The sequence below is a fragment of the Carcharhinus amblyrhynchos genome, chromosome 10, assembly GCF_965287045.1.
Source record: "Carcharhinus amblyrhynchos chromosome 10, sCarAmb.v2.hapA, whole genome shotgun sequence".
Taxonomy (NCBI): domain Eukaryota; kingdom Metazoa; phylum Chordata; class Chondrichthyes; order Carcharhiniformes; family Carcharhinidae; genus Carcharhinus; species Carcharhinus amblyrhynchos.
The window spans coordinates 84,232,851-84,251,688 of NC_137333.1; the positions used below are offsets into that span (position 1 = coordinate 84,232,851).

The 18,838-nt window shown below is 41.8% G+C and overlaps 1 protein-coding gene across 1 annotated transcript in view; it reads left to right on the forward strand.

The window, feature by feature from the left end:
* LOC145349123 (FRAS1-related extracellular matrix protein 2-like) overlaps positions 1-18,838 on the forward strand; it is a 222,162-nt gene that overhangs the window by 150,230 nt on the left and 53,094 nt on the right. Inside the window, exons 7-9 of the mRNA XM_080197492.1 lie at positions 6,311-6,460; positions 11,849-12,058; positions 13,284-13,481. Coding sequence (XP_080053618.1) covers positions 6,311-6,460; positions 11,849-12,058; positions 13,284-13,481 — 558 coding nt within the window. The remainder of the gene's footprint in view (positions 1-6,310; positions 6,461-11,848; positions 12,059-13,283; positions 13,482-18,838) is intronic.

The following is an 18,838-nucleotide window of genomic DNA, read 5'->3' on the forward strand; positions in this document are numbered from 1 at the left end:
GCTTTTTACTTTGCATGAAGCTCTTCCCCCTACTCTTTGCACATGATCTGGCATTAACCAGGGACAACATTTCTAATGTTATTTATATCTGTAGACCTGAACCATCAAATCAACTGACGTGCTGTTGTGCTGATCTGTTATAGGACACATGCATAAACCCAGAGAGATTGCATTTAGTTTGGATCAACCATATCTGACTTAAATGGGTCCACTATCTGACTGTTATTGCAATAAAGAGTGACATCTGGGTTTAATGCTGAAAAGTTGAATGATCATTGCTGCAAAAGACTAGAGTGCTATCTTAAGAAAGCACTAAGAATTCAAGAAACATTTATAAAGGTCTTGATTTCTACATTATATATGTATGGAGAAAAAAATTACTGTCTATGGCAATTTTATAGGTCAGTTATGTGTAATTGTAATAAATTGTTATCATTGATACAAACCAGACATTACTTCACTGTGATATAAGGCGTGCAGTGCAATTTGTTTGCCAAGTTGCTGAAAAATTATTGAAGTAATGCTGGGGTGAACCTCAGTTTCGTAGTCACTGCAGCACAACTATAATGACAGAGCTGTAGGTGACAAATTTAATATTATAAATGCTTCTTCTGATTGCTGCCTCCACCTACATCTATACCAATGGTCTCACGTGTACAGAATTTTGAAGCCTGCTTTTTTCTAAGGGGTCATTCGCCCGTGGAATCCTCTTCCCCAGAGAATTCTGTGACTGGGTCATGGAATTTATTCAAGATTGAGTTGGATAGACTTTTGATAGACAAGGGAGTTGAGGGTTATGGGGTGAGGGTTGCAGCAGACAGAAAAGTGGAGTTGAGACCACAACCAGATCAGCCATGCTCTCAACAAATGGATGGAGCAGGCTGGAAGGGCCAAATGACTTACTCCTGCTCCCAAGTCCCATGTTCCTATGTTATCTCAGGAAAATAAATTGTAAAAATGGTGTATTCTGATGAATATTTGTACATTTCTACATTGAAATTGATAGATTTCTATCATTATTTTAAGTGTTGCCTGGGTTAATCCATACATAGTATATCAGCCAAATGACACATTCTGATCTGAACAGTCTCTGTACCACACAGAGGCTCTTTATGGAAACAGCACTTTGTTCTCTGCTTCACTATTGCCAAGTGTTGGAATTGCTATATTCTGCACGGTAAATGCAAACGAAACCTACCAAAGGTATTTAGGGCTAGTAATTAGTCACATGTACACCTTATAAACAATGCAATGAAGACAGCCAATCAATCCCTCTGAGACCAAAAATGAAGCACTAAGATTAATTCTTTCAGATTTATAATTTTGGATTTGATTTTGAAAGTATCAATTTTTAATTATAACGGGTTTACATTTTCTTTCTACTTCCTTAATCCAACTTTTCTTTACCTCATTGTACTTTTCTTTATATACCTGATTTGACATTGGATCCACATTAGTTCACCCTCTACATGTTTACTTCTGCTTTCTCAAAGCCCAGACACCATGGGTAAAATTATCCCAAAATTGCACAGAGTACTGGAGCAGACGGGAAAAACAGTCTGAAACTCTCACTGGTTCACAGCTGCCTTTCTAGTCTGATCAAACAGCACTCTGTGAAATTTCAAAGTGTTGGTGGGGATCACACAGCCACCTGGGTCGGGGGAGGTGGCCTAAACTCGCCAACAAAGCTGGAATTCAGAGATCGGGGTACCTCAAAGCAAGGTGAAAGCAGCCCTCCCTCGCTCCTTTTCCCCAGATTGCCAGATGAGCACTGCCCTGCCATGTGCCTCATCACCCAGGAGTTATACTAATGCCTGGTGTTGTCATCACAACTGGTATCGGTTTTCAAAAATCAGTAGTGACTCCTACTGGCATGACATCACACCGGTGGGGGGAGTAGAATTCAACTCTCCCATAAGCACCAGCATTAAGCTATATAATACTTAATTTAAGTCAATTTCATGGAAATCAGGTTCCTTTCCCTTTATGGGCACAAACTTGATTACCTTGCCAGCAAGAGAGGCGAGATCTCAAACCAAGATCTCACCACCGCAAATCCCATTATGGCTCTTTCACGAAAGTTAGCAGCCATAATGGGATTTACACCCATGCGAATGGACCATGAGAATCCCAGAGTCCCACCCCCTTTTCTCTTGCGCTGTAATAAGTTCGCACTTTCAGCAACTTTGTGGGAAAAATAAATGGACTGTCAATAATTACATTTCAAACTTTTCATGCTAACCGGCAGCCAACAGAAAGGCCACCTCTCTGCCTGCGTTAATGTTTAACCTGTATCCATGTCTTCACCAGCACATAGTTTCCTTTTTTGATAGAGTTGGCATACTTGAGTGTACTGCCTTGTCTTATTCTTAGGAAGCACTGATTTCAAATCAGAATCTGTAGAATAATGAGTTTGTCATGATTGATGTGCTTTCGTGAAGTACATTTTTAACAATGTGGCATAAATCTGAATCTATTGCTGTGAATTTTCAGTGCAATTTTACAGGGAGAAATTGATTTATGATGGGCAGTGAGTTTGTACTTAGAGTGTTTTTTCTCAAGAGTAGCATATTGGAGAGTTCAACTGCAGCAAGGATTCAGCTGCATGGCCTCCTCTATTAAGTGCCTAATTCCACCAGGCCACTATTGAGGGGATGCCAGACAACACATAATTCATGCAGCAAAGTGGGAGTTCAAAAAGCATTGCCAGACAACTGCCAGATATCTCTTGAAATCTACTTAACAGTCGTACTAGCTGGGGAAATTGAAGCAGTTTGCTATTATCCTCTCAATCTGCATAGCCATCTGGGTCTTCAGGAGATAGAGGTTTTGTGCCTTAAAATGTGATTGTCTGTCGCTTGTACTCCTTAACAATTCAACTAAAATTCTTAACAGCTCTGCTATTCCTTAGCAGTGCATTACACCCCTGAAATGCTTCCACTATTTGAGGGTGGAGAGGGAGATGCAATTTTCAAACTGACTAAATCTGTGCCACCAAAATGGTTTGCAATTTAATCGATTTTTTTTTTTCCCAATGCATCAGAGAAATTCTGATTTTACTTTGAAAGCTACAGATATCATTTAAGGATTTTTTTTTTTAAATTCAGAATCTTTGTAAATCTTTGACTTTTATTTATTATTGTCACAAATGGGCTTACATTAACACTGCAGTGAAGTTACTGTGAAAATCCCTCTAGCCACCGCACTCTGGCACTCATTCGGGTATACTGGAGGAGAATTGTTTTTAACAATTGTGGCCATCTTCCACACTGCAGAGATTCTATGAATCCTAGTCACTGTATCACTTGCAGTGGCTTCCCTTCCTGCTCCTGTCCCTTTATCTCTGGTCTCCCCTAGGGATCCTTGGTCTTCTCCTATTTCTCTCCTACTTGCCATCCATCGCCAACATCATCTGAAAGCACAGTGTTGATTTTCACACTTTTGCTGACAACATGCAGCTCTCCGTCACCATCATCTTCTCAACTGTTGCACTGATGGAAATGATCAGACAGCTTGTTTGACATCCTATATTCGAGGAGCAGAAATTTCCTTTATTCAGTATTGGGAACACTGGAAGCATTGTTTTCAGTCCCTGCTCCAAGCCTTACTTGCTGGCTCCATCCCTCTCCCTAGCAATAGGTCAAACCTACTGGACTTCAGCTTGGTGTTGTGAGACTTCTTACTGTGCTTACCCCAGTCCAACACTGGCAACTCCACATCGCGGCAACTCAGGCTAAACCAGACTGTTATGCTTGATGTCATATTCAACCTCAAGATGTGATTTCAACCACATATCTGCATGATGTCTATTTCCACTTTTGCAACAATGCTTGATATTTTTTCTACCACAGCTCATCTACTGTTGAAACCCGTACACATGCCTTTGTTACCTCTAGATTTGACTATTCAATGCATTCTAAGCTCCATAAATAGAGGTCATTCAAATCTCGGCAATCCACGTCCTTTCTCGGATCAAATCCTATTCATCTATCACTTTGATCTTCACTGACCTGCGTTGACTTCCCGTCAAGCAACACTTTAATTTTAATATTCTCATATTTGTTTTTAAATCCCTCCATGGCCTCACCCTTCCCTATCTCAGCGATCTTCTCTCACCTGATATCCCTCTGAGATATCTGCCCCTATTTCAATTTGTCGTCTTGAGTATCCTTGATTTTAATTGTAACCTCCCCCCACCCTACACCATCTTCCCGTTGGTGGTTGTGCTTTGAGCTTCCCGAAACCTTGGAATTCCCTCCCAAAACCTTTCTGGCTATTTTTCTTCCTTTAAGATACTCCTTAAAAGATCAAGCTTTGGCTGTCTGCCCTCACATTACCTCCTGTGATGTACCTTGACATGTGCTATTGCATTAAGGGCGCCATATTAATCAAAGTTGTTGTTGAGTGGAAAATGACAAGTGATTTAAGGTGAAGAAATTTCAGTTCCTTGATATGAAATGTCAGAGTCGGAGCAATCTGTGTTTAGTTTTTCCCTTTGGTCTCGATAGCTAGCCTTTGTGGTGAGTTTTTGCGGAGAGGTGAAAAATGTGTGGAATTTCTTGGCAGGTGATTAGAGCACTGTTTGCCCAAGGTTACTCTGATAACATGTTGGTACCACATCACACAACAGCCCCAGCAAAAGCTAATGAAAGATGCATCAATAAAATTCTGTAAAACATAAAATAAAAGGTTTGTTAGCATTTATTTTCAAAAATATATTTAAAAATTCAAAATCTACTGTTTCAACCCTCAATACCATATGTAAGATTTTTTTAATGCACAGTGTTTAATTTGAGTGAATTAAAATACAAGTTAATAGATAATGGACAAATATTATGGGGCAGCAAGGAGCATACAACTCTCTCTCACACTCACACACACACACACACACACACACACCACTGTCCAACCCGGGAAGCAACTGAGAATGATTCATCCCATGTCAACCTAACCCACAGTTACAACACAGGAAGGCCAAACAGAAACGATGCATGACTTACACCCCTCACTGGAAAGGAATTTCCAACCATAGGAGCTGTCAGTCAATCGGATTGGCCGGCAGCTCCATAAGATCTGGCAAGAGCACATTAATGAGTGCTGCTGGGACTGCAACCAGGCAGAAGAAGAAAGCTCAATGGACCTCAGAGCCAAGTAAGGCTGGGATCTTGGACAGGTTGTGGAGGTGCAGAGGTGGTGTGTTTAATGGAATAGAAAGAAAAGATGGGTTCTTAATTGCAAACTCCCCCCATCCTCCCATCACCAACGGCAGTCCCTGAAGGTAGTGTCGGCACTAGCTTCCCACCCTTTGTAAAATACTTTTTAAGAATTGACATGTTCACCCTAGACAGCTGCCCAAAATAAGTATTTATGACATAGGCAATGTATTATTAGGGCGAATTGGCATGTTGATGAACCCAACTGAACTTTAATTATTTAAATATGGCATTCAGGGTGCCGATTTTGGTGCCCACCAACTCCCCTATTATTGGGGTGAGCTTAAGTGGGCAGGAAGGAGGTGGGATTGCCACTTACTTTATTTTATGGCTGCCCTCCTCCATCAAAAGCACACCTAGCAGGGAGCATAAAATGCAGTCCAATAGATTTGAAAACCTGCTTTTATAAGACATCATTGCCATCTGAATATCCTTTGATATCCTTTTCACCTAAGTCATTTAAAAGGAAAAATATTTTTAATTTTGCATTTTGGTCTTTTTCTAGTTCTGCCTCCAATTTTGTGATATCTGGAGCATGATTTCATGGTCAAATTGGCCTTTCAGTAGTTTCCTGAGTCAGATTGGGCATTGACTGTTGGCAGGATTATCTGGATTCTAGTTCATTAAATCCAAACCTGATGAACACTTTCCTAATGCCTGCATAGTTCCAGCAGAAGTTCTTAATTAGTCATCAGTAGCAGGATTTGCAACTGGCCCAGAATTTCTCTCTAATCTGACTCCTGTTAGGGAAGTGCACATCATTCTCTAATTGTGTTATTGGGCAATTACTGGCCTTTGCATGGGTTATTGTACTGCACAACTATGGTACCCTACTATAAATCAATCTGCTCTTATCATTTTTGCATATTAATCTAAGTTAATTATACTACTGTAGGTTTGATATAGTCATTTATATTCACGTCTATTCCTTTTATATTTTTATCAGTTAAATTGCCTTTGATATTATTCATGTCCCAACATGCCAGAAAGAATTTCCTCACATTAAACACCTGACTGGCTGGGCATTTTTGTCTTCTAATTATTTTATATGAATAGTTGTACGCATATTCATGTTGCTGGTATTATTTCTTTTCCAGAACCAGTTTTTTACTTTGGAGACACTGAGTATCAGGTGGATGAAAGTGAAGGCTATGTGGAAGTCCAGGTCTGGCGAACTGGGACAGACTTATCCAAGACAGCAACTGTGACGGTACGATCCCGCAAAACCGAGCCAGCATCAGCTGAAGGTGAGAACATAGCGTTTTGTTGGCATTTTAGAAACAGGCCCAGGTTTTGCAGTCAGTGGAGAAGCAGCAGCAATGCTAGCCATTCAGATGGTTACATTTATCCGCAAAGGTTCTATGGGTTTTTGCGGTGTGAGTTGCAGTTATTGGAGAGTCAAAATAAAGCAGTACCTTCTTGATGTGATCTGGGACTTTTCCTCAATCAATAAAATCAAAGAACATTTGCAAGCAGAGACAGATTTACAATGAAGTACACCAGACCCCAGCCGATGGAGAGGCCTCCCTCTATCCAGTCTGTGGATACCACTCAGAGCCTGATAACTGCATTTGCTGATTGGGTGAACATGAGCCTACCAGCAGGCAATGCAGAGCGACATCAGACTCTGATTGGACATGTCCCCTTACTGAGAAAACAGACTGGAACGAACGTTGAGGCATGCACCCAAGGAACGAAACATGACTAGACGAGGAGGGAGAGAGGCAGAAAGTCCTGTGTTTTACTTTTGCAAAATAAAGGTGCAATCAGCAGGCTTCTCTACCCAAGGCTGAGAGCAGGTCAGTCAGCAACAGCGAGACAAGGTATGAGGCACCAGGCAAAAGCCACAAGCCAAGGTGAACCAGCCAGTCTGTAGCTATTGAGCAGCAAGGGGAGCAGTCAATGGGCGACTCAACCCAGCTATGGCTGAGGAGGGCAGGCTAGCAACAGCGAGGCGAGGGACAAAGTGCGGAGTCAGGCGAAAGTCATGAGGTGGTCAGCTAGCCACCCAGAGAGTAGGCAAGGGATGACTTGAGCCAGCAATGGCTGAGAAGGGTAGGCCAGCTAGCAACAATGAGGTGAGAGACCGCAGCCAAGTGAAAGCCACGCAGTAGTGAGTCTTTATTCATAGAGCTTTTTAAATAATTTAATAAGCACTAAAGCAGTGATCAGTTTGTGTTGTTTGGGGCTTGCATCTTTGTGTTCTATGAGGCAAGGTTGGGTGGGTCTGGGAGGGGTGGAAGGATGGCAGAAATGTAGGGGTTCAGGGTGCAGGGCCCCACAAAGTGTAGATCTGCTCTGCTTGTGAGAAATGCAAATATAAATTGCAATATTTAGCCCAGTGTAAAACCATGTACAGAAAATGGAATGAAGAGAGATGGGAATCTCCAACAAGAGCTAAAATCTGAAGAAACAAAACACCACACTTTTAAGAAGAAGTTATTTTGCAGTGATTAAGATTTATCACAACTTCAAACGTTCACTCGCACTTGAATTGACAAGCCTTACCTTTTTCTCATTTTTATTGGGAAACTATTGAAGCACAGTTTGTGCATAAGGAAACCTAGTCAGCAAATTTCTCATTCCCATGTTTTATTAAATTTTTTTAAAAATAAGATACGGCTTGGCCAGCATTTTTAATGCCCATCCCTAATTGCTCTTGAGAAGGTGGTGGCAAGCCACATTCTCGAATAGCTGGGTATGTGTGAACACTGAAGGTTTCTATTCAGTTCCCCCACCCGCTCCCCACAGAACACAAAAGTGCAAGCCACAAAAATACACAAATTGATCACTACTTGGGTGCTTTTTAACTTGTAAAAAAAACCATTTCAATGAATAATTGCTAACTCACCACCTTGTGGCATTCACCCGGCCCCGGTGTCTTGCCTCACTGTCGTGGGCACTGATAACGTCCGGTTATTTTTACCACATAATCTAAGCCATTGTTTGTTAATGTACAGAATATTAAACTTGAAACTGAAAAGAACTAGGGATTCCTGACGTCATTGAACTTTCATATTGAATACTCTACAGTTTCACCATCAGATGTTCCCCTTCATAAAAATATTTAGGAGTAACTTAGAAGGATTTATTTGTTTCTGTCTAACAACATCTGTCATTTTCTCTATAGAGTGGCGAAAATCAAATGCCTCATTAGCAGTGTGTCCAGAGGCATCTTTCCCAAAGACAGCTTATAAATCAATACAATTCTACTGAGAAATGGTTAATCTCATTCCATTCTTGCAGCTAAATGACTGAAGTTCTCTTTCCCACCCCCACCAATTGTATAACATTCAATCCAATGGGACATTCCTGAGAAATGAGTTAGCACAGGAATGTAAACATACCCATCCCGTGCCCTGTGTCCGAGGAAAGTAGTTGAAGTATATTTTCACCATTTATATTTCTGAACTTTGAGAGTAAAATTCTAGTCTGGAGCCTGCTGCATAAAAAGGAACCAGAAGAGAAAATGTCAATTTATTTTAACTCTATTTGAATTTTTTCCCTTAATTAAATTTGTCTTGATTAAAATCTTTGCACTTTACACCAACATAGAAAATATAAAAAACTATAAAAGCTTATTCCATTCTTTCTAGCAGTTTTGTCATTGATGATCCTACTTGTTCTGTATTTCAATGGAAAAGCATTAATCTTTACCTTAGAATCTGGTGAGGAGTGAGCTAGTTTCCACACCTCAGAAGTGGAAGGTTAGAAATCTAATAAAAGTTAAAAGCATAAGCAAGAAGGATCTTTGCTTCTTCGTGAGCAGTATCTTGTGGGAAGTTGTATCTGTTGAAATTAGGTCGAACCCTGGAGATGACTGGTCCACACTTTGTTTAAAAACCCTTTTTGGCTTCCAGATAATGAAAGGTAAAGGTCATTCTTATTCATTTTCAAAAGGTGACTGTCATGTCTTTTTCCCACCTTGTCCCCTCTGTTTTTGGCAGAGCCGATTTTTAAACACGTTTCTGTGCATTCCTGGAAGGGATTGAAGGTAGCATGTCTTGCACCCATTGTTATAGTATTCCCAGTTATTTGTTTTTCATCTCAGAAACTTTTTGACACATTTTGAGATATATATCAACAGGAAATGGGGTTATTTTGGTCTCCACAGACGGTCTGGTGGGTGGAAGTGGCTGAGTAGCACGTCCCATTTCCTTCAGAGGTACAGTGGATTGTCCAGCATTTTGTGTTTTTAATGCCTTCCTTAAGAATCCCTGTTTGAATGGAACCATGGCACCACTCAATTATGTAAAACTTTTCAGAAAAGTGATCACTTACAAAACCAGATATGCTGGTATCCAAATTAGTCAGTACCTGTATTTTTAAAAGACAGGTCTTTAAACAGTTTAATGTGTCTGTGGTCAGCTAGTGAAGTTGTGGGTACATTTCATTTGGCCATCATATCTGTCGTCATGACTTTTAACAGATATTCTAGCATTTACTAATAAATTGAGGCTGCTGATGAATTAAATTCTGAAGTAAAGGTGGTCAAGGCCGGGATTTTAAATTCTGGGTCAGAAATCAAACTGCTGGTTCAATTCTGGACCCACACACAGCATGTTCCAAAGTGGCCACCCAAACTTTTAAAGGGACATTAGGCTCGAGGCCAACAATACAAAATTGCACATCTGCCCTCTTCTGTTCTTAGCCTCAACTTAAAATTTTTGGCACAAATCTGGGCCAACTTTGTTACCCCTTTGAGATCACAATCATCTGCTGTGATGTTGGAAAAGGCTGCCCAGAAACTCAAAATACAAGTAAGTGCCATTAATGATGTGTCTACAATATTGTTACGGATTTTCCACTGATATTACAGACGGTTTCCTCAGAGAAGCCTGTGAAACTTCAAACCCTTTGAGTTTAGGTGAGCATGTTGTTTTATTGTTCAAAAAAAGCGAAATAACTCATATACCCATTGGAACCAAATATCCATTTTTGTGTAACTATCGCCATTTCATATATTCAAGTGTTAGTTAATGGGCCAACATCTGTATTTAAGTAATATGGTGAGAAATGTTGCTCTAGGCGAGACTTAAGTGAGGCAACAGGGATCCTGTTCACTGACTGCAGAGCTGGTGACAGCCCTGTTTTGCCTCTTTTTGATAAAGCTGGCCACACCAAGGGTCAACAACAGGCAGGCAGAAGTCACCCCATTCAGTGGCCAACCAATCACAATCAGCAACTTTTCATTACTCAGCAGAGGTGGTGGCTGCACTTGATAATCCGCTCACTCAAGACCCTAGATATCCAAGGGATCCACAGCCCAAGTTAGTAATAGAGAGATTGGTCAGCTGCAGGCATAGAGGTATGGCTCTCAGCCAGCTTCCCTTCTTCCCAATTCCGAACCCCTCAGTCAAGCAGAGTGCCTTTGAACAAGTGACTCTCCAAGGCTCCACAATTTTCGGCCTTCTTAGAACATAGAAACTACAGCACAAACAGGCCCTTCGGCCCGCAAGTTGTGCCGATCATATCCCTACCTACTAGGCTTACCTATAATCCTCAATCCTATTAAATCCCATGTACTCATCCAGAAGTCTCTTAAAAGACTCTATTGAATTTGCCTCCACCACCACTGACAGCAGCCAATTCCACGCACCCATCGCCCTCTGAGTGAAAAACTTACCCCTGACATCTCCTCTGAACCTACTCCCCAGCATCTTAAACCAGTGTCCTCTCGTAGCAACCATTTCAGCCCTGGGAAAAAGCCTCTGAGAATCCACCCGTACTATACCTCTCAACATCTTATATACCTCTATCAGGTCACCTGTCATCCTTCGTCTCTCCAAGGAGAAAGGACCAAGCTCCCTCAACTTATCCTCATAAGGCAAGCTGCCCAATCCAGGCAACATCCTTGTCAATGTACCCTTTCAATAGCTTCCACATCCCTCCTGTAATGAGGCGACCAGAACTGAGCACAGTACTCCCAAGTGGGATCTGACTAGGGTCTTATAGGGTCTGCGAGGCAAGTTACCTGCCCTTTGCTTGGGTAAAAACCAGCGGATGCTGGGTGAGGTCCTTATGTGGACACTAATTAAGTGGCAGTGGGGCAGAAAGACTTGACAGTCCTTCCTAAACTGGACCTAATCAGGGTCCCCATGTAAGCCCCACTGCCTGCTATACTAATGTACCTTAGTGGAGGGCATTAAGTTCCACCCGGTGAGTGAATTAAGTGTTCATCTTTTGATATCTATGACTAGAACCACAAAAGCGCAGAACTATGTTAAAATAAAACTGAATCAACTGAAAAATTAACTTTGGTTAGGCTGCGGCAATTTGTGTAAAATCAAGATTTTCTGTGACTGGTATTTCTGGGGAATACCCCTGAGTCTTGCTAAAAAGAAATACTAAAAGCTAGTGAGTATTGTGGATGTGCTTTTTTCTTTTATATAAGAATGTTGAAATTAGTACATAATGCAAAATTCTACATAACTGAAGGATTTTTGTGTATTTATTAAAAGTGTACTTGCACAACAGTTAAAAATCAACTTTGGTATTAGATATAGATATTTTTGAACGGGTTCTTATGTTAGAAATTGCTTTTTTGACAAAGACCTGAGACTGTTATTGATTTCCCCAACTTCATGATTAGTCTGCAAGCTAACTATTCCCAATCATTGGCTGTTCTTTTCCAGCGGGTGTCGATTATGTGGGCATAAGCCGCAATCTAGATTTTGCTCCTGGAGTGAACATGCAGACTTTCCGTGTTACTATCCTTGATGATTTGGGTCAACCAGTACTAGAAGGGCCAGAGAGTTTTGAGCTTGTCCTGCGCATGCCAATGAATGCCATCCTTGGAGAACCAAGCAAAGCCACCGTGCTTATTAACGACTCAGTCTCAGATTGTAAGTGTTCATTCTGTATAATATGCTGCACTAATAGCTTCCAAACTCATGCCAAAAAGCCACAGAAATGGAGACTGAAATGTTTAGCCAGATAACTGGTGCCATGATAACTTCCAAACTGTAAGAAATGGGCAAAGATACAATTAAATATGTCTTAAATTTCACGTCTGACAGTTTTCTCAAAGATCCTCTCCTTGGGAGCGATTGTCCCACCCTGCTGCACTAGTTTTATAGCGCAGCAGGATGGGAGAATCACGCGGCCGAGTATGTGCGAGATTCACGCATGCCGCGAGTACATCTCCCAGCGCTGGATTTTCGGCAGCATTAGATCTGTACTGGAAACTTGCAGGAAGACAGGTAAGCTATTTAAATCATTATTTAAATATGATTAGTGGACCTGGGACTGAAGTGTCTGGGCTCGCTAGCCTCCCCCACCCCCAGAGTGTTTCACTCCAGCAGGGTTTAGAGTAGCTCCCCGCTTTTGGGGCCCTTGCAGCCTGGAGTGAAAGGCAGCAAACAGGCTCCTTCAATGGATCGGGCAGGAGCTCGTGGCTGCCCAAGGGGCAAAATACCCATGCCCAGTGGACACCTTGGCACTGCCCTTCAGGCATGGGGCAGGGCCAAGGGGCAGCACCTGGGAGTGGGGTACATGGGCACCGCCTAGGGGGAGACCAGTTGGGGGGTCCCACTGCCACTCTGCCATTGGGATCTATGGGGGCCAGCTATCAGGGTGGATTCAGGGTGGGGGGCTGGCGATTGGGGCGGGATGGAGGTTTTGGGGGATGGGGTCAAGGGTGACTGGGAATGCGGGGCGGTGCGATCTGTGGGGCATTTAGTGTTTGGGGGTTTTGGATTGGCCAGCAGTCAAACTGGCCAGCAAATGGGGGACTAATAGTTCAGGACCTCTGTGCATGCCTCCCAGGTGGGAATAGGTCCCATCCCCTGAAATTTAATGATATTCAAGCTGGTTGCTTCTGCAGTGCACAGAATGTGGGAGATTTTAATGTGAATTCCCACAAAAAATCAGTGTGAATTACTCCAGTTTTCCTATGAATTCAACACTTCGCATTTTTTGGGGAGAATTCTGCCCCTTTGGAGCCTTGCTCTTAGGTCAGTATCATTGGTTGAGGCTGTAGTGCAATTGTGCAGTAAAAGTTGTATTATTTTTCATTCAGTAAACAATAATGAAAAACCAATATGTGAACAACTTTCCTTTTCCTTAAAGTGCCAAAGGTACAGTTCAAGGATGCAGCATATGTGGGGAAAGAGAACGATGGTCAGGTCACGGCAATTGTTTACCGCAGTGGCGACATCAGCTATAAATCTACAGTTCGGTGCTATACTCGCCAGGCATCTGCTCAGGTCATGATGGATTTTGCTGAACGTCCCAACACAGATGATTCCGTCATTACATTTCTTCCAGGTACTGTACGTTACAGAGAAATATGGTTAAATTTCCAGCTCCCTGTCAGCAATAACAGCATGGCTATCTCTTTTTATCCTTTTGTCTCTGTTAGATGCAACATCTGCAAAATGTTACTTGAGGATGCCCTTAAAACCTTTCATGTTGTTGTTGTTGTTGTTGTTATTATTATATATGGTCTGAAACAGCTTTTAAAATCCTTAAGTGCTCCATTTTTAAAAGTGTCACTTCTTAATTAGTTCCACAGATAGCTACTCAGTAGCCATTATCATTGATGCATGGGTACATTGGGAACAGGAGTAACCCATTTAATCCTTTGAACCTGCTCCGCCATTCGATTAGATCATGACTGATCATTATCATTGCATTCTAGAATTATCTATTGGAAATACCATTCCAGAGCACAGTTTTCCCTTTCTTATAATAAGAACTCTGACATTTTGTCCACATAGTGAGTTCAAATATGCATCATGGCTACAGTTTGTACTGGTAGACAGCTAATTAAAAATCCAAATCTTCACCATGAGAATTGCACCACTTCCCACTTATGCTTGACAGACAGGTGAAGCCACTTACAACTTAATTGTGACATTTGTCTGGCTGTGATCTGCTTTTGGCAGCTGACTGATTCACATCTTTAGAATTTTCAGAAATCTTAGCTCTGTGAGAAATCCTACACACGAAGCTGTAAAAAAAAGACTGTAATCTGTCATGGAATGTTGATGTGCAGTCATTAAAGTAATGACATTACAAAAACCCTGGCACCTGAAACATAGAATAACAGGCAAGGCTTCAGTTTTCATCACTCAAAACCTTTTACTGTTTTATTTTGATCTGTAACTTCTTTTGAAGGCTTTTAAGCATTTGGGTTTGTACGTGGAGGATGACCAGAATATTCTATTCCCTATTGTGGTTATGGCACTACTCACATAGACCTAAAAATTAAGAAGTAGTGGTAAAGATTATCCAACCTAGTTTTCAGCAATTGTTTGTAACAAGTGGTTATCAATCACCCATGCCAAAATGCATGTTTAGAAGGTTTAAAAGAAATCCATATTAACTTTTAGGCTCACTTGTTCCGTTATCACGACTGCTGTCTACTTGAATATGCTAGGCAGTGTTTAAGTGACCCATTGGTTTTCAATATGGTCAACAGATGGAACATTTTATAGCATTTGAGCTTTCCCACTTTGGAGGGATGTTTAAATTTGAAATGGTTTACTCGTGCTGTTTTAGGCACATTTATTCTTATTTTTATACTTGCCACCACAAACCCCTCGCTCAAAGACAATATGTGATCGTGTTTTTTTCAGATCTATTGCATGAGCTAACTTTAAAATGAGCATATTAAAATAGCCAATCTTTACATTCTGGAAGATGTGATGATAGTGCTCCTCCTACTGGATTAAAATGAATTAGGGGAAACAACTTATAAGCATGGATTTTTGTTGTTTCTGTCAAATTGTTGCTAACGTTTGGGAGTGACATTGAGTAGGAAATGCAGGGAATTTCAGCAAGGAGAGAACATAGACAAGAAGGGTTATTTTTGGAGAATTTAGGAAGATGAAAGTGGAATGAAGAAAGTCAATAAATGGACTGAATTCTGTAGGGGAAAGGAAGTAGTGATTGAAAACATTTTTCTTACTCATTTATGGGATGTGGATGTTGCTAGGCCATCATTTATTGCCCATCTCGAATTGTCTTTGAGAAGATGGTGATGAGTCACCTTCTTGAACCACTACAGTCCCTGTGGTGCTAGGGAGGGATCCCAGGATTCTGTCCCAGTGACAGTGAAGGTACAGCGACACGATTCCAAGTCAGGGTGTTGAGTGACTTTTGGGGGGTAACTTCCAGGTGGTGGTGTCCCCAGGTATCTGCTGCCCTTGTTCTTGTAGATGGTAGTGGTTGTGTGTTTGGATCATGCTGCCTAAGGAGCTCTGGTGAATTCCTGCAGTGCATCTTGTAGGTGGTATACACTGTTACCATTGTGTATCAGCGATGGACGGAATGCACATTTGTGGAATGGGTACCATTCAAGCTAGCTGCTTTGTCCTGGGTTGTGTCAAGTTTCTCGAGTATTGTTGGAATACTCATTCAGACAAGTGGAGACTATTCACTCCTGACTTGTGCCTTTTCAATGGTGGACAGACTGCGGGGAGTCAGGAAATAGAAACCTGGAAATATAGAAAACAGGTGCAAAGCTAAGGGAGGCTAAAACCAGAGGGCATAGGTTTAAGTTGAGAGGCGAGAGATACAAAAGGGTCTAGAGAGGCAATTTTATCATTGAGCCTGATTGAGTGTCTGGAATAAGCTGCCAGAGGCAGTCATAGAGGTGGGTACAATTTTATCTTTTAAAAAGCATTTTGATAGGGTAAGATGGATATAGAGCAATATGGGCCAAATGCAGGCAATTGTGATTGGCTTAGTTGTAAAATTTGGGTGCAGTGAACAAGTTGGGGCGAAGGGCCTGTTTCCATGCTGTAAACCTCTGTGACTCTATAAACAGTTCATTCAGCCCTTGAAGCGTGCACCACCATTCAATATGGTCATGGCTGATCGTGCACTTTCAGTATTCCATTCCCACTTTCTCCCCATGCCCCTTGATCTCTTTAGCCACAAGGGCCACATCCAGCTCCTTCTTGAACATATTTAATGAACTAGCCTCAACAGCTTTCTATGGTAGAGAATTCCACAAGTTCGCAACCCTGAGTGAATAAGTTCTTCCTCCTTTCAGTTCTGAATGGCTTACCCCTTTTTCTTAGACTGTGACCCCTTGCTCTGGACTTCCCCAACATTGGGAACATCCTTGTCCAGTCCCATCAGGATTTTATATGTTTCTATGAGATCCCCTCTCATTCTTCTAAATTCCGGTGAGTACAAGCCCAGCCAATCCAGTTTCTGTTCATATGTCAGTTCTGCCATTCTAGGAATCAGTCTGGTCAACTTTTGCTGGACTCCCTCAATAACATTCTTGTCCTTCCTCAATAACATTCTTGTCCTTCCTCAGACTGGGGGAGACAGTACTCAAGGTGTGCCCTCACTAAGGCCCTGTATAACTGCAGCAAGACATCTTTAGTCCTATACTGAAATCCTTCTGCTATGAAGGTTAGTGTGCCATTAGCTTTCCTCACCATCTCCTGTACTTGCATGCCAATCTTCAGTGACTGTTCCATTATGACACTCAGGTCACGTTGTGCTTCCCATTTTCCTAAACTGCCACCATTCAGATGATAATCTTCCTTCCTGTTTTTGCAACCAAAGTGGATAACTTCCACAGCATATTGCATTTGTCCACTCAGCCAGCTTGTCCAAGTCACCCTACAGCCTCTTAGCATCCTCCTCACAGTACGCACTGCCACCCAGCTTAGTGTCATCTGTAAATTTGCGATATTGCATTCAATTCCTTTGTCCAAATCATTAATGTGTATTGTGAATAGCTGGGGTCCCAGCACTGAACCTTGTGATACCCTACAAGACACTACCTGCCACTCTGAAAAGGATGCATTTATTCCCACACTCTGCTTCCTGTCAACCAACCAGTTCTCTATCCACATCAGTACATTATCCCCAACACCATGAGCTTTAATTTTGCTCAGTAATCTCTTGTGTGGGACCTTGTCAAAAGCCTTTTGAAAATCCAGATACACAACATCCACTGCTTCATTCACCCTTGTCCACTCGACTGGTCATGTCCTCAAAAAATTCCCCAAGATTTGTCAAGCACGATTTCCCTTTAGTGAATCCATGCTGACTTGGACCAATCTTATCACTGTTTTCCATATGCTTAGTTATTGCACCCTTAATAATTGACTCCAGCATTTTCCCCACCACCAATATCAGGCTAACAGGTCTATAATTCCCAGTTTTCTCTCTCTCTCCTTTTTATAAAAATGGGGTTACATTAGTCACACTCCAATCTACTGGAATTCTTCCAGGGCCTATAGAATGCTGGAAAATGTTTACCAATGCATCCACTATTTCAAGGGCACTTCCTTTAGTACTCTGGGATGCAGAGCATTAGGCCCTGGGGACTTACTGGATTTTAATCTCACTTTCCCCAATACAATTTCCTAACTAATATGGATTTCCTTCAGTTCCTCCTTCATGCTAGATCCTCTATCCCCTAGTGTTTCTGGAAGGTTATTTGTGTGCTCCTTAGTGACATCAGATCCAAAGTATTTATTCAGCTGGTTTGCCATCCCGTTACCCATTACGGATTCACCCGACTCTAACTATAAGGGACCTACGTTTGTCTTCACCAGCCTTTTTCTCTTCCCATATCTAAAGAAGCTTTTGCAGTTAGCTTTTAATTTTCTGCTAGCCTACTCTTGTATTCTATTTCCCCTTGCAAATTAAACCCTTTGTCCTCCTCTGTTGGATTTTAAGTTTCTCACAGTCCTCAGGTTTGCAGTTTATCTGGTCAATTTATATGCACCCTCTTTGGCTTTAACACTATCTCTGCTCTCCCTTGTTAGCCATGAATGAGGCACCTTCCCTATTTTACTCTTATGCCAGACAGGAATGCACAGTTGTTAAAGTTCATCCATGTGTTCTTTAAATGTCTGCCATTGCCTCTCCACTGTCAACCCCTCAAGTATCCTTTGCCAGATTATCCTAGCCAATGCATGTCTCATACCATCAAAGCTAGATTTCCTCACATTCAGACCCTAGTCTCAGACTTAACTGGGTCACACTCCATCTTAATGAAGAATTCTACCATACTATGTCATTCTTCCCCAAAGGATCTTGCACCACAAAGTTGCTAATTCATCCTCTCTCATTACACAATACATAGTCTAGGATGGCCAGTTCTCTAGGCATTTCCTCAACATATTGGTCGAGAAAACCATCCCTTATATATTCCAAGAAATCTTCCTCCATCACATTGCTACCAGTTTGGTGAGACCAATCAATATATACATTGAAGTCACCCATAATGACTGCTGTACCCTTAATGCACAGTGATGTATTGGCAGGCGGGAGGGTCGTTTGAAGTGTGTATACTTTAATGCGAGGAGCATATGCAATAAGTTGGACGAACTTGCGGCCTGGATTGGTGCCTGGGACTTCGATGTTGTGGTCATTTCAGAGACACAGGTAGAGCAGGGACAGGAATGGTTGTTGCAGGTTCCGGGGTTCAAATGTTTCAGTCAGAGCAGAGAAGGTGGTAGAAGAGGGGGAGGCGTGGCATTGTTAGTCAAGAACTGTATTACGGTGGCAGAAAGGACGTTTGTTGTGGACCTGTCTATTGAGGTAGTATGGGCTGAGATTAGAAACAGGAAAGGAGAGGTCACCCTGTTGGGAGTTTTTTATAGGCCTCCAAAAAGTTCCAGAGATGTAGAGGAAAGGATTGCAAA